At 46.2% G+C, this 16758-nt stretch overlaps 1 protein-coding gene across 1 annotated transcript in view; it reads left to right on the forward strand.

The window, feature by feature from the left end:
* The first annotated feature begins 222 nt into the window (after nt 1-222).
* adamts3 (ADAM metallopeptidase with thrombospondin type 1 motif, 3) overlaps nt 223-16758 on the forward strand; it is a 55052-nt gene continuing 38516 nt past the window's right edge. The window contains exons 1-3 of the mRNA XM_084457266.1: nt 223-546; nt 901-922; nt 2769-3220. Coding sequence (XP_084313392.1) covers nt 481-546; nt 901-922; nt 2769-3220 — 540 coding nt within the window. The 5' untranslated portion in view covers nt 223-480. The remainder of the gene's footprint in view (nt 547-900; nt 923-2768; nt 3221-16758) is intronic.

Here is a 16758-nt window from a genome sequence, read left to right on the forward strand (position 1 = left end):
CTACTCTGTTCTACTCAACTCTATTCTACTCTGTTCTGTTCTACTCTACTCTGTTCTGTTCTACTCTACTGTGTTCTACTGTTCTATCGTTCTTGCCCTCTTTTCCAGCCTCCATGTGTTCCGAGGGCCCGGGGGCCGTGACGTCACGGCGGGGCTGGTCCGCTTTATTAGGGAGTGAAGCTCTGGGTCTGCAGAAGCTCTGACCCTCCGTCCCGAAACAGACACGACCAGGGATGGTTTACCAACAAAACCCTTAAAACAGCGACCCACAACTGACCTAAGTTTAGCAACTCTCTCGAAAGTTCATTAAACTTTAATTTACTTTAAAATCCAGCTGCACATTCACTGAAATCTGAATGAGCGGGATCCGTTTTTCGACTTTTTTCCTTCTCTGAGTGGCGGAATTGCAACTTTAAAACTCCACGTTTGGAATAGTTTGTGTTTTCTTCGTCTTTAACTGTGAAAGTAACGACCCTCGTGATGGTGTTCCTGTCACTGACATTAGTAATTGTAGGATTTGTTGTGAGTCTGACTTCAGCTGACAAGGTAAGTGTCTGTCTGGCTCTACTGTAACTTTGTGGAGACTTGACTGTAACGAGCTGCAGTCTGTGCGTCTCACTCATGTGCTGGGGAACTAATGTGGGTCAGTTATCACTGAGCATCGAGATCATTCATTGCATCATATGGGACGAGGAGCCGATCCTAGGCCAGTTACTCCTGCCCTGCATCATGGCATTGCATAACTAATACGCTGTTATTAAGAACCGTCTGTCTTATAGGAAATGGAAAGTTGAAACGTTGCCAAAACTTTCAGAATCGATAATTGACTAATTCTTAAGTGGCCTTTCACTTGCGTCCATGATTGTGATTGATCTAATCCTGTTTTGGTTTGCTTTACAGGCTGGCGAAGTAGATAAAGAAGGTAAGATCTTTGTTTATTGGTTGATTTTTCCAACCAAACCAGGACTGAAATATCTGACTTCCAGAACGTTACCTGTGTACGTGCGCTCACTGGACTCGATGTGGGAGGGAAGCTTAGGACTCACTGTAAAACACACACACACACACACACACACACACACACACACACACACACACACACACACACACACACACACACACACACACACACACGCACAGCGCGCGCGCTTTCATTACATGACTGGATCTCTCAATGGTTTTATCAGACAGGGAAAACTCAAATCTCAAATCCTGCACATCTGTTACCAATCGTGAGGTTAAGGAGCCAGTGAGCCGCAGCAATGTCCCTGCTAGATCCCTGACGTCCTCCTACAGCATCTGCCCGGGGCCGCGGCGGTGTTACACCGTGTCCAGTCCTCTCTGCACCGCAGTCAAGTGATAATCCTGACTTCTCAATATGATCTAGGAATCAAAGGCTCATTTCTATTAAAGTATACCACGCAGTTGTGAAGGAATACGCGTGATTTATTTTAGAATGAACAAGGAATGTTTAGTCATATGAATCATGTGTTTGTTCAAAGAACTGAGGTGTAGGCTACTGCAATTGGTGGTCTATTGCCCATTGGGGAACAGTAGCCTATAGTAGTATCTAGGAAGCAGGTCTTAGAAGCTTTTCATATGTTGAGCTGCGTGTGGTTTGTTTTGGTTGTAGGACTCATGGCAGGTGGCCAAAGCATTTTCTTATCACAGTTTGACCGCACAGCTCGCTGGTTGTTCCTCACATCATTTTCAACCTCTGTAATTTGATGCAATCGCCCTTTATGAGTAAACAAAGTTACTGTTTATCTAACATCTGTTTTCAATGCTGGCTTTTGGTCTGTTTTATTGCATCAAATGTGTATTGAGACACACTGTTATGGTGTTGTAAAGCAAAGTTGTAATTTCTGCAAAAAGACATCTGTTTGAAATGTTTCCTTGTCAAAACTACTTGTTACAAATTACAACCAAATTACAAGGTACGGATATCCTACTGGGGTTTTGTCTTCTGTATCTCAGATTTAAAAAACAAAACAAAAAACGAGCAAAAAAACCAACCTGTGAAGCATCTTGGGTTGTAAAAAGGCAAGGCCAGGTGAAACGCTGCCTCACAATGAAAGCCTGTTTCAGGCTCATATAAACTAACCACTAATGAGATACTGGATGAGGATCTCAGTAGAAATCAAGCAGCATCCAGACTGGTTCAGTCAGCTGGGAGGGAGATTACGTAGCATGTGTTCAGGGAGCCGCTGTTGAAGCCACTAAATTAACCTTTAATTAGCCGTTTCTGGCGCCCTCTTTTCAGGTGAGTTTAGATGAGAATAGCATCTTTTGAATATAGTTAGATATGTTTTATCCAACTGGGAATGGAGAATAGATATGTTTGGACGGAAATTCATCATCATCAATTAGATACAACTGTGTTCGGTCATTATGTGTTCTACCTGTGTCCTCTCTCCTGTTATAACTGTCTCATTACAGTATGTCTTTCTGTGTCATCTCACAGACCTGTTATAACTGTTTCATTATGTCTTTCTATTTCATCTCACAGACCTGTTATAACCCTCTCATTATGTCTTTCTATTTCATCTCACAGACCTGTTATAACCCTCTCATTATGTCTTCCTGTGTCATATCACAGACCTGTTATAACTGTTTCATTATGTCTTCCTATTTCATCTCACAGACCTGTTATAACTGTTTCATTGCCTTCTTCCAGTTTCCTCTCACAGACCTTATAACGGTTTCATATCTCTTTGTCTGTCAGACCTGTTGTAACTGTTTGGTATCTCTTGTTCCTGGTGTCCCAGACCTGCTGAGGGCCAGGCTGAAGGAGTATGGCCTCATCACTCCCATCAGCACCGACTCCCAGGGCCGCTACCTGTCCCACCTCCTCTCAGCCAATCACAAGCAGCGGCTGAAGAGGGAGCTTCTGTCCGGCGAGGCGGAGCAGGGCGGCGAGCGTCTGTTCTTCAACATCACGGCGTTCGGGAAGGAGTTCCACCTGCGTCTGAGGCCCAACCACAGGCTGGTGGCCCCGGGCGCCATGGTGGAGTGGCACGACGAGGTGCGGGGCTTCGGCGACGACAGCAGCAGCGGCGCGGGGGGCGAGGGCTCGGTCGCCCACCTCAGCAAGAACGAGACCAGCGGCGGCACGGAGCGGATACTGAGGAGAGAGCTGCTCAAAACCGACTGCACCTTCATCGGAGACATCACCGACGTCCCTGGCGCCTCCGTTGCCATTAACAACTGCGATGGACTGGTAAGTCTACCCCCCCGCCCCCCCGCTCCCCCCCCCCCCGCCTCTGAGCCATAAACATCTCTGTGTACCTCCAGCCCCCCCCCCACCACCAGTCTGTCCCGTCACAAAAGTTTGCTGACAAAAGACCGGTGACCTTATCAACTGACGGTCAGTGATTTTTAGATGGTCATAACTTTTGCCTCACTCTCACGTTAACGGTGCCACTTCTATTGCACATTGTGCTTCAGATATCCCTTATGCGGACAGCTGGGAGAGCTTTTGTCATGGCGTTGGTCACGGGTGAGTGGCCGTCCATTGCTCACTGCGAACTTGACGTATTTCACCCTGACCACTTCCTCACATAAAACATGAGCAGTCATTGTGCGTAACAAACCCCGCGTTCTCATCCCCGAAGTCGCCGCCCATAAAGCTCTTGAACAGTAATTGGGGGGATGAGTTCCAGCCAAGCGCTCTGGCGGGCGGCTCGGTGTCTCTGTTTAGCTGAAGCATTCAGGAGGAAACCAGCAGCAGCTAGCCACCGCGCAGGAGTAACGATGGCCTAATGAACCTTACTTGAGCTTTTCCTCGCAACAAAGAACAATAAGTGTGTTTTAGTAAATGGTGAAGGGAGATGTTTTTAGTTGTGTAGTGGTTTTTAAGTTCCACAGCTCGGTCTGTAGACGGCTCTTCATCTGCACCCGCAGGCTTATCAGTGTCCAGGGCCCGTATTTATCAACCGGCTTACTGTGCCATTTTAGTTTTAAGTGCTGAGAATTTGAGAAATGTAGTCCTGCTTTCAAACTTAAGAATAAAAGCTATTCATCAACTTTCTTAAGGCTAAGAAACACTCTGAGTCGGAGGGTGCCGAGGTGCCCTTGAGCAAGACACTGAACCCCCAAATCACTCATGAGCAGCACGGTGGAGCAGTACCTAGTACTGTCACCTCACAGTACCTAGTGCCTAGTACCTAGTACTGTCACCTCACAGTACCTAGTACCTAGTACCTAGTACCGTCACCTCACAGTACCTAGTACCTAGTACCTAGTACCGTCACCTCACAGTACCTAGTACCTAGTACCTAGTACTGTCACCTCACAGTACCTAGTACCTAGTACCTAGTACTGTCACCTCACAGTACCTAGTACCTAGTACCTAGTACTGTCACCTCACAGCAAGAAGGTCTCCTTCGCCTTTCTGTGTGGAGTTTGCATGTTCTCTCAAGGGTTTCCTCCCAAAAAAGAACCCAAGACGAAAAACATGCAGAAGAACAGGTGCTCTTCAGTCAGGTTCCTGACCAAGAACTGGACTGAGAAGTTGGACTTGGTCCCTGGGCGCCATGACCGATGGCTGCCCACTGCTCCTGGCTGCTCCTGGAGGAGGACGGCTTGGGATGGGTTAAATGCACAGAACTGTTTCCACCGGTGGCCCAGGAAATGTGCATGTGTGTGCTGTGTCGACTCACAATATGTAATGTGTGATCACTGAGTGGCAGAATAAAGACCCCCCCGGGTCCTGTATAGACCCCCCCAGTATTCACAAGGCCTGGAGAGAGAGGCAGCCTTGACACATGTCCTAGTGGTTAAGAGATGTGTCCTAGTGGTTAAGAGATGTGTCCTAGTGGTTAAGAGCTGTGTCCTAGTGGTTAAGAGACGTGTCCTAGTGGTTAAGAGGTCTGGAGACATGTCCTGGTGGTATACTGTATGAAAGGGTTGGCTAAAGAGTTAGAGAGTTGGTATATGAAAGGGTTAGCTAAAGAGTTAGAGAGTTGGTATATGAAAGGGTTAGCTAAAGAGTTAGAGTTGGTATATGAAAGGGTTAGCTAAAGAGTTAGAGAGTTGGTATATGAAAAGGTTAGCTGAAGAGTTAGAGTTGGTATATGAAAGCGTTAGCTGACGAGTTAGAGTTGGTATATGAAAGGGTTAGCTAAAGAGTTAGAGAGTTGGTATATGAAAAGGTTAGCTGAAGAGTTAGAGTTGGTATATGAAAGCGTTAGCTGACGAGTTAGAGTTGGTATATGTAAGGGTTAGCTAAAGAATTAGAGAGTTGGTATATGAAAGGGTTAGCTGAAGGGTTAGAGTTGGTATATGAAAGGGTTAGCTGAAGAGTAAGAGAATTGGTATATGAAAGGGTTAGCTGAAGAATTAGAGTTGGTATATGAAAGGGTTAGCTGAAGAGTAAGAGAATTGGTATATGAAAGGGTTAGCTGAAGGGTTAGAGTTGGTATATGAAAGGGTTAGCTGAAGAGTTAGAGAGTTGGTATATGAAAGGGTTAGCTGAAGGGTTAGAGTTGGTATATGAAAGGGTTAGCTGAAGGGTTAGAGTTGGTATATGAAAGGGTTAGCTGAAGGGTTAGAGTTGGTATATGAAAGGGTTAGCTGAAGAGTAAGAGAATTGGTATATGAAAGGGTTAGCTGAAGAATTAGAGTTGGTATATGAAAGGGTTAGCTGAAGAGTTAGAGTTGGTATATGAAAGGGTTAGCTGAAGAGTTAGAGAGTTGGTATATGAAAGGGTTAGCTGAAGGGTTAGAGTTGGTATATGAAAGGGTTAGCTGAAGAGTTAGAGAGTTGGTATATGAAAGGGTTAGCTGAAGGGTTAGAATTGGTATATGAAAGGGTTAGCTGAAGAATTAGAGTTGGTATATGAAAGGGTTAGCTGAAGAGTTAGAGAGTTGGTATATGAAAGGGTTAGCTGAAGGGTTAGAGTTGGTATATGAAAGGGTTAGCTGAAGGGTTAGAGTTGGTATATGAAAGGGTTAGCTAAATAGTTAGAGAGTTGGTATATGAAAGGGTTAATTAAAGAGTTAGGGAGTTGGTATATGAAAAGGCTAGCTGAAGAGTTAGAGTTGGTATATGAAAGGGTTAGCCAAAGAGTTAGGGAGTTAGTATATGAAAACTGGAATCAACTCACATCATGCACATTAGAATTTGCAGAGAAATGTACACAGTGCGACTGACTACACTCGGTTGGATATTTCTGTAGATCACGGTTTGAGAACTCCCTAATTGCTTGTGCGCTGAGAGGCAGATATGATAACACTGGAGAGATTTCTGTCAACAGTTTGATGATGTCGGTGGGATTGTTCTCTTTGGTGTGTGGGTGCAGAGTAACCAGCACTGCTGTGCTTTTAAAGGCCTGTCCTTTGTGGGGACCTACTGCTTGAATAATTGTTGTGAGTGAGACTACCCACAAATCTGAACATATTGAAGATGAAAAAACATTTCTCAGTACGTTTCCCTAGTTTCCCTAACAAAGTGGCAGTTCAGTGAGATATCGGAAGATCTTTCTTCTAGGATTCGGTAATTTTGTTCTGTTTATTATTCTAACTTCCTAACTTTCCCAAAACTGTGGGATCACACTGTGCTAAAGTCAGGAGTCCAAGGTAAGGGTCTTTGATCTGGAGCGCTACCCATAGTCCTCCTCTCTAGGTGTGTTTTACTGCTCTTAATTACAGCCAGTCGGCGTCCGGAAAGCTTTTACTGCTGCAGCCTTTTTCCTGACGCTTATGAAGCCTCGACTTCCTCTGCTCTGCGTTGGGGAAACTGCTGTGGTGGTCGGGGGTCGGGGGTTCGGGCTGGAGGTCTGCGGACGCGCTCCTTCTTGGAGGAGCTGATGAAAAAATTACGAAACATCATCTTGAACACGGTTTTCTCCTTTTCTTTTTTTTCCTCCTGTTCACAAGGGTCCCTAACCTGAGGAGAAAGGTCTGGAGAGCAGGAAGGCTGTGCTGGAGGGTTGCGTAGGTCCAGGGGCCATCCTTGCTCTTAAAAAGCTTCCCAGACTATAGTTAGTGAAAACACGGCATGGGCTGCTGCCTCCAAGCTAAACGTCTCCACCGCGTGTGTAGTCTGCAGTAGGCTGCGGAGGAACCGTGCCCAGAACTCATACATAGGTTCAAGACAGTGACGGTTTGTGCTCTGACTAGCATTGATGGCTCATCTCTTGTCATTGATCACCCATGCAGATAGAAAACGTCTCTTGGCAAATCACCAACAACTTTGAAAGTCATTGACTCTGTAATTGTGGTTTAGCGTTACTGATCACAGGACGTCCCTGTCGTCAGCTCCGGCTGTCAGAGCCTCTCCTGCCTCCCTGGTCTCCTGGACCCGCTGACATCCTCACAGGTCTTTGAACTCCAGACTTTTACCCTCTAATTCCTGCCTGGAATTCCAGTCAGGGATGAACAAAGAGTATAGTGTTGAAATCAATTTGGCCTCTCAGAAATCTTCGACTAGTAGTATGCCGTATTTTTTGTCGCCTTCCGAAAGAATATGTGTATGTAGTATGCGGCCTATCTGGACATTTGCTTCTGTTTAAACAGATCTAATGACAGCGTTTGATCCCTGAAACACACCTGGTTTGTATCTGGCTTTGCAGAGGGATGGGGGGATTTACAAGTCCAGCAGGTCTGTGGGGCAGAGCAGGGAGGGAGAGGGGGGGTTTCCAGAGAGCCCACACGCTACAGTACTTACTGTAGGTCTCTCCTCCTAGTCTACATGCACAAAAGTAACTATTGCACACAGATCATAACAAACGCAAGAGAGCGATAGGAGGAATGTGTTTGACCCCTAGAGGTCAGAGTTGGGTGTCTGTCTACAGTCTGTCTGCAGGACATTTCATTATTCACCTATTCAGAGGAAACACTTTCCCCTGAGCCAGTTCTCCCTTATTACAACTGTAGCTGTTGATTCAGTTCAACATCATAATTAACAGCCAATTAACAGCCTAATAAGCTTTAAGACACCAGCAGCACCGATGCAGCCGTAGCTCATTATGTAATTCCTTAAAGCAGGACAGTTGGAACTAGAGCCGCCCCTCTACTGTTATCCTTGGAAATCTGGCCGCTCTTTCAAGAGCGTTGGCTGCTCTGGCTCTCCTCACAGACCAGAGGGACGGTCAGCTGGCTGATGAGCAGCTGGCAGAGTGGCAGAGTCTGAGGAGAACTGACCTAAATAAAAGAAGAGCTGTAACCTGGATGTCTGCCAGTGTTGATTTTAACCGCTGCTTCGTCAAAGAGCCGTGAGGTTTAGCGACTCATTTACACTTGGAGTCAAGCGTGGTTGTGTAATCACATCTGCCAGTGACTGCATCGCTCATCGTCGTGGTTGTAGTTCTGTTTACAGGCGTAAATAAGCACAGCTACAGCTCAGATTCACCCTGTGTCTTCATTCTGAGCAGGACTGGCTCAGCCTCTCCAGACTCCTCGTCAGGATCTGCCTCAGTAGTAATGTGGAGAAAATAGAGCTTAAAGAAAAGTGGCAAAGCAACCGCAGAAAGCCAAACTAACACTAGATTTCATAACCCCTTTTGCTACAAGCAGGGTAAGTGCAACATAAACTGTTGCCCCCCTCGCTAAGATACGAAGGCACGTCTCAGACATCTACAGTAACACGCATATCTGGTGCGTTGGAGCAAAATATGTCTTTTGATTTAGAGAAAGAAACCGAGCCAGTTCCCCTTTCACTGTGACCGTAGTGAGGCACAAGCGTTGTATTCACTAATAGTTCTTGATGTTCCTTGTTGACTCAACCGAGGACTTGCCTGTTGAGAGCGTTGACCCCGGAGCTGTTTGGGTATACGGTCTGAGGTACACGAGGGGAGGTACACCAGGATATGCAAAGCCAAGCTATTTCTTCTTTAGCAGAGGCCAGTGAGTGGTAGTTCAATGTGTGCTTCTGGCCACTTTTATTGATATATTTATGTGTTTATACATTTTTAATCATGACCTATATAAACTTAAGAGGAGCCCACATTTTCTGTTGTTGTTTCAGACATTGAGGTCCTTTCACTGCTGCCTGGCTTTATTTTAGGTCAAGCGTAGACTTCTGACCACCATCTCAGAGCAGGTAAATGTTTGCTCTGTTTGGAGGGCTGTACAAAAAGAAATGATTGAGCCAGATTTCAGGTTGTTCTCAAAATGAAATGAAAATGAGCTTGCACCCAGTTTGACCTCTGGTTCATGATCCCACTAGTACCTACTCAATGCCTAGGAGCATTTCTTCTGGAAACTCTCACGGTATAGAACTCCTTTTCGATGCATTTCTTTACATTTCAAAATTATTTTTGAGAACAGTGTGTAGCCCAGGATATAGGCCATGTGCTTTGGTGGTGTAAACACATTTGCAAACACAAATGCTCCTGTGTGGTTCGGTCACATTGTATTTTATCAGTCATAACAGCGTTCTTGAATAAATCAGAGACTCATTTTTAGACATAAATGTGTGCTGGATCCCAGGGGGTCTGTAGAGGACGGTATTATGAACATGCTCTTCAGTTCAGCAGGGAAATATGTTTGTTCACTGTTGTTTATTATAACTTGGCCTCCTCAAAATAGTTTCTTCTTTTCCTCCTTGGGACGGATGACTTTCACTTCTTTCTTTCACTTCTATCTCTTTCAGCAAACCTAAATTTCCCTGTGTAATTTTTCCTTAAAATTTCTTTTAAACCAAGGGATGAAAATGGCAGGTAATGATGACGAAGGTTTGCACACATTTCTAAAGCAAACACACCTTTAAACAACATGGAGGTGAAAGGTGCTAGTGTCTTGGCTGAATCCAGGCCTTTTTCAAAGTGGCAGTAGCCTCTTTTTTTCAAGAAAGCACGTTCATACCGGCTCCTTAAGAAGTTTAGACTGAAAGGGCTGTCTTCGAAAAACTGGACCCCTTCAGTTGAATCCCTATGTTTATGTTGGCAGAGGGGTGGTGTCTGCTTGGCTGGGCCGATGCTGGGGATATTAAACTGATGGAACACAGAACTCTTGATCCCTTTTGAGGGCTTCTATTTAGGTAACAGCAGCTCGCTCTCCGTCGGACACCTGATTGTCTGCGCCGCTAAGCAGGCTCGCTATTGGACCATTCTGCTCACAGGGTGGCGAGAGCATGGCCTCCCCCAACCTAGCAGAGGTTGTGTCTTGCATATATTTTGCTTGTTTGCTTGTTGCATAGCCGTCGTATCTGTTTTCTAGGCTGTACTTAATGGCACCAAGTGCTTCAGGCTGTAGTGTTCACAGACCTGTAAGATGTTGGTGTTGTGTTTATACTTCTGTAAGATGTTGTTGTTGTTGTTTACTTTTAAGCTGAAGGAAACCTGGGGAAGTGACTCATCATTGAATTGATTGGTCACAGAATTTCCCTCACACCAGGAAATAACATTCTGTTTACGATTATTTTATTCTTTGGACCATTTATATTACCTGGCCAACTGCTCTACTGTACATGAGCTATATCTGATGCAAATTGAATGTGTGCTGATGAGATATCTGATACTGCTGCATGGAGCTCGTTCCCTGCTGGTCAACCACACTCAATCACCTCAGTGACCTGCAGAACTCTCCATGGGCGCTTTGAGCTCGTCTACCTGCTCCATCTTTGCCTTGTCTCCTGTTCTAGGAGTCGAGGTCAAAACAGTTTCATCTGACAGTTAGTACAGGTGCATGCTGGTCTTTAGGGGGAGACTGGATCTAAAGAGGTTCTAGTAGTGTATATATAGTCCTGCAGGTGGATCTAGAGAGGTTCTAGTAGATCTAGAGAGGTTCTAGTAGTGTTTATGTACAGTCCTGCAGGTGGATCTAGAGAGGTTCTAGTAGATCTAGAGAGGTTCTAGTAGTGTATATATACAGTCCTGCAGGTGGATCTAGAGAGGTTCTAGTAGATCTAGAGAGGTTCTAGTAGTGTTTATGTACAGTCCTGCAGGTGGATCTAGAGAGGTTCTAGTAGATCTAGAGAGGTTCTAGTAGTGTATATATACAGTCCTGCAGGTGGATCTAGAGAGGTTCTAGTAGATCTAGAGAGGTTCTAGTAGATCTAGAGAGGTTCTAGTAGTGTATATGTACAGTCCTGCAGGTGGATCTAGAGAGGTTCTAGTAGATCTAGAGAGGTTCTAGTAGTGTATATGTACAGTCCTGCAGGTGGATCTAGAGAGGTTCTAGTAGATCTAGAGAGGTTCTAGTAGATCTAGAGAGGTTCTAGTAGAGTGTAGAGTACTGCAGATGGATCCTCAATACTAGCAAGTTTCAGACCGCATCATGACTACAGCCATTCAGATATCAATAGCGAAAACATCTTAAGAATCCAATGAATTTGGACCGTCTGTAACAAAACAGAACCAGAACCAGAACCGGCATTCTGTGTGACCTAAAGCAACTGTCCTCTGGGAATATTCCCATGTCAAAACTGCATGAATCCCTTCACTTCAGGCTCAGTGTCAACTTGAAACAAAAGCCAGAGTATCTCTATCTCAGCGATAAGGATCTCTCTCTCTCACTCTCTCTCTTCCTCTCTCTCTCATCTCTCTCTCTCTGGAGGAGAACAGCTGATATACTGCTACACATTACCCCTCCCTCCCTCTCTCTCTCTCTCTCTCTCTCTCTCTCTCACTCACTCTCTCTCTTCCTCTCTCATCTCTCTCTCATCTCTCTCTCTCTGGAGGAGAACAGCTGATATACTGCTACACATTACCCCTCCCTCTCTCTCTCTCTCTCTCTCTCTCTCTCTCACTCACTCTCTCTCTTCCTCTCTCATCTCGCTCTCATCTCTCTCTCTCTCTGGAGGAGAACAGCTGATATACTGCTACACATTACCCCTCCCTCTCTCTCTCTCTCTCTCTCTCTCTCACTCTCTCTCTTCCTCTCTCTCTCTCTCTCCCTCTCCCTCCCCCTCTTTCTCTCTCTCTCTCCCTCTCTCTCTCTCTCTCTCTCCCTCTCCCTCCCCCTCTCTCTCTCTGGAGGAGAACAGCTGATATACTGCTACACATTATCCCTCCCTCTCTCTCTCTCTCTCTCTCTCTCTCTCTCTCTCCTTCTCTCTCTCTCTCTCCCTCTCTCTCTCTCTGGAGGAAACAGCTGATATACTGCTACACATTACCCCTTCCTCTCTCTCTCTCTCTCTCTCTCTCTCTCTCTCTCTCTCTTCATCTCTCTCTCTCTCTCTCTCTCTCTCTCTCTCTCTCTCTCTTCCCTGTAGCTTGCATCGTCATATGTAAATATGTATGTATGGAGGAGAGAGATTGACACCGATGTGTGTTGTAGTGGAGAGACCAGAGATGCAGAGAGACTGACACCGGTGTGTGTTGTAGTGGAGAGACCAGAGAGACTGACACCGGTGTGTGTTGTAGTGGAGAGACCAGAGATGCAGAGAGACTGCGTTGTCAGAGACTCCAGCTCTGCTCCACAGAACCGTGTCCAGAGAGCAACCAGAGCCCCGCGCCCGGGGGTCCCCGGTAGCTCAACAGGCTGGGACGCTTACCATGTAAAGACTGGTCCTCCACAGCGGCGAGGGTTCGAATCCCGCCCACGCCTTTTGCTGCATGTCTTCCCCTCTCTCTCTCTCTCTCTCTCTCTCTCTCTCTCTCTCCCACCTCACCTGTCTGTCACCTACACTGTCCTGATGTAATAAAGCAGAAATGCCTTCAAAATATCTCTTTAAAAGCCCCAGGTCCGTCAGGGAGAGGCTGGCGTGTGGAGCTCAGTGTTTAGCTCGCTCAGCATTATAAACGTGTGATTCTCCTCAGTCTGGCCCTCAACCACGCTCACCCACGCTCACCCACGCTCACCCACCCTCACCCACGCTCACCCACGCTCACCCACGCTCACCCACGCTCACCCACGCTCACCCACGCTCACCCACGCTCTCCCACGCTCACCCACGCTCACCCACGCTCACCCACGCTCTCCCACGCTCACCCACGCTCTCCCACGCTCACCCACGCTCACCCACGCTCACCCAGACTATTTACATGCTTAACGAGAACGTCAGCACTAGCGAAGCACTGTTAAATGATGTCATTATTTGCTTGTTATTCAGCCATACCTTTTTTTGCTGACTGACTGGTGAATCATGTCTAAGAAATAGCGTACAGTATGCCCCACAGCAGCAAAGCTTTCTCAGGTGACGCTTACTCACCGGCACCAGATGTTGATTGTATGTACGTATGGACTATGACTAGAGATTGCTCACAGTTGATTGGACTGGCTGATGTGGGTTGGCTGTGGGTGTATAGTGAAGGGTTCATTATCTGTTTATCGCGTCTGTGTGCACTTTTCACTGTGTCCTTGCCCAGGACATCCAGCCAGAGCTCACAAGACTGTGGCTTGTGTCTAAGTAGCTTCATGCTATTCCCCGTAGACTTCCTCTCGTGATCTTGCGCCGTCTCAAGGTGTCGCTGACCACAGTGAGCTGGTCAGGTCTGCAGCGCTCAGCAGCTTCTAGAGAAACATCCAGCTTGTTGCTTTGTAAAAGCACCGAAGGGAGACCAGTAGGTCAGGGAGACCAGTAGCTCAGGGAGAACGCTTGGCCAGATCCGGACCACGTTGAAGTACACATATCTACGTCCTTGAATGTTATAAATCTGACAGAATAGGAATTTGTCTCCTCAGAAAAAGTGTTAAAGAAACCCCCCTCCCGGGCCCTGCTAATGCAGTAGGATAGCCCTGTCCTGTCCAGTGGGTTTCTCTGAGAGCAGGGAGCCATTGTGCTGGGCTGGGCTGGGCTGGAGAGGGAGCCAGGAGCACACAGGACGCTAGTGAGGAGGCCAGGCCCAGGCCAACGCCAGCAGAGCTCACACACATTCCAGCCTGGCTTCTGAGAGGCAGGTCTGTGTTCATGAGGCCAGGGTTAGGGAGAGGCAGGTCTGTGAGGCCAGGGTTAGGGAGAGGCAGGTCTGTGAGGCAAGGGTAGGGGAGAGGCAGGTCTGTGAGGCCAGGGTTGGGGAGAGGCAGGTCTGTGAGGCCAGGGTTGGGGAGAGGCAGGTCTGTTTTCATGAGACCAGGGTTAGGGAGAGGCAGGTCTGTGAGGCCAGGGTAGGGTTAGGGAGAGGCTGGTCTGTGTTCATGAGGTCAGGGCTGGGTTGGGGAGAGGCTGGTCTGTGAGATCAGGGTTAGGGAGAGGCGGGTCTGTGTTCATGAGGCCAGGGCGGGGTTAGGGAGAGGCTGGTCTGTGAGGCCAGGGTAGGGTTGGGGAGAGGCTGGTCTGTGAGGCCAGGGTAGGGTTGGGGAGAGGCTGGTCTGTGAGCCCAGGGTAGGGTTGGGGGAAGGCTGGTCTGTGAGGCCAGGGTAGGGTTGGGGAGAGGCTGGTTTGTGAGGCTTAATGAGGACACGTGCTGCAAGATTGTCTTTTTGTGACAAAAAGATTGACTATTTTAAATTGTCTAATAGCTCTCTTTGTTAGACCAGATAGGAGAGTGTTACAGTAATCCAACCTGCTGCATTAGTCTTTCAGTCTTCGGCCTGGGAGAGGAAAGATTTCACCTTAGCAATGTTTCTCAAGTGATAAAAAATATGTCCTAGTCATATTCTTAATATGGGCCTCAAAATTAAGATCTGAATCAAACATGACACCTGGGTTTCTGACTTGGGATTAGGTGTTCAGTGTCAGTGTTTTTAAGTGCCCAGATAGTCTCTCCCTTTCAACCTTTTCACCAATGACAGCACATCAGTTTTATCCTGGTTTAACTGAAGGAAATTCAGTGATATCCATGTAGTTATATCAGTAATGCATTCTACCAAGTGGTCAACTGAGCTGTAGTCATCAGATGTCACACAAATACTGTCCCTCCTAATGACATCACGTAGGGGTAGCATATACAGACTGAATAGTAAGGGCACTAGAATAGATCCTTGTGAGACCCCACATGTCATTGAAGTGTTTTTTTGAGCAGTGATCACCAAGGGCAACAAAAAAAACTCTTGGCCAGTTAGGCAAGTTAGGCTGTACCTCAGGAAAACAAACCGTCGTCTCTCAGCACGATGACCACCACAAAGACACGGCAAACACAATGAAGACTTACTGTCCTAGGAGCTGCAGATGGAACACCTCAGTATTAGACTGACTGCCTCAGAGCCCTGACCTCAGCATAATTAAGGCTGTGTGGGATCACTTATGTCAATGTCATTGTCAATGTAATTTTATTTCTATAGCACAATTCATACAAATAATTTGCTTTACATAAAAAGAGTTGGATAAAACCATTGGACAGGGAAAATAACAAAGCAGACAAAGATAAAAGAAGAGTTCCTTCTTCCTGCAAGAAGCTTGGAAGAATTGAGCACAGTTACCACATTTACCACAACTCTATTTAAATACTACAACTACACAGCAGAGCAGCAAAGCAAAGTGCTTCGTTACAGTTGAGCATTGTTTGAGGCCAAACAAAATACTGACTTGCTTTAAAAAAGGAAGGGAGGGGGGATCTTGCTACTGTTCATCGTATTAATGTTTATTTCTTTTTATTCTAATGCTATATACTGTCGTGTTTTTTGAGCAAATAAACAGTTACTGTCCAGATAAATAGCTTCAAACATAATTTTCTAAGACCTTTGCACAGTACTGTAATTTCATCTGCGAGAAAAGCTGATTGAGCTCACCTAAATTTGACAGTTTATTTTGGTATTATTCACATAATGGGCTGTAAATACAGTTACTTCCTAGTGAATATGGTGGTTGTTAATTTGTCCTGTACATATTAATTAGGCATTGAAGTGTTTTGGTATTTGTGTAATACCAGGGTCTGTTCCTGCTATTAGATTAAAAAAAACTTTGAAGAAAAAGTCTTGAATATTAATTCATTTAAGCTTTACTTTCAAATGATAATGATTTACACATGTATGACATGGCTTTATCTTTCCACTCTCAATGCAACATTTCATAGAACATGCAAAGAAAAACAGGACTCATTCTGAAATGCAGGACTCGTCCTTCATGTCCCTGTCTGTCCTCATCGTGTCCTGTATGCTGGGCTGTCTTCATGTCCCTGTCTGTCCTCATCGTGTCCTGTATGCTGGGCTGTCTTCATGTCCCTGTCTGTCCTCATCGTGTCCTGTATGCTGGGCTGTCTTCATGTCCCTGTCTGTCCTCATCCTGTCCTGTATGCTGGGCTGTCTTCATGTCCCTGTCTGTCCTCATCGTGTCCTGTATTGCTGGGCTGTCACTACTGTCTAAATAATACTGCAGACCAGATGCAGTTGTTGGTGCTTTCATCTGAGGGTCTTAATTGGTCCAGTCTGATAGGGAGGACGGCCCTCTTAATTGGTCCAGTCTGATAGGGAGGACGGCCCTCTTAATTGGTCCAGTCTGATAGGGAGGACGGCCCTCTTAATTGGTCCAGTCTGATAGGGAGGACGGCCCTCTTAATTGGTCCAGTCTGATAGGGAGGACGGCCCTCTTAATTGGTCCAGTCTGATAGGGAGGACGGCCCTCTTAATTGGTCCAGTCTGATAGGGAGGACGGCCCTCTTAATTGGTCCAGTCTGATAGGGAGGACGGCCCTTCCTCAATCACAATCCTGGATGTGTAATTATGGACCTGATGCTATTCTCAACCTAAAGGGTTGAGCAGGAACAGCACCATCTGGTGGTGGTATTACCACTGTATAATGGGACAATACACAAACAACTTTGAATGAAAATCTGTACAGTGGAAACAAACTATCACCATATTCTCTGGAAACAAACTCTCACCATATTCTGTGGAACTATATGAGATGAAGAAGCAGTACTCCAAGCCACAGTTCAAGAGTACTTGTCAGACATGGAGAACTGGTGTTCTAGATATTATTGTGATACTTGAGGT

Source organism: Borostomias antarcticus, assembly GCF_949987555.1.
Source record: "Borostomias antarcticus genome assembly, chromosome: 23".
Taxonomy (NCBI): domain Eukaryota; kingdom Metazoa; phylum Chordata; class Actinopteri; order Stomiiformes; family Stomiidae; genus Borostomias; species Borostomias antarcticus.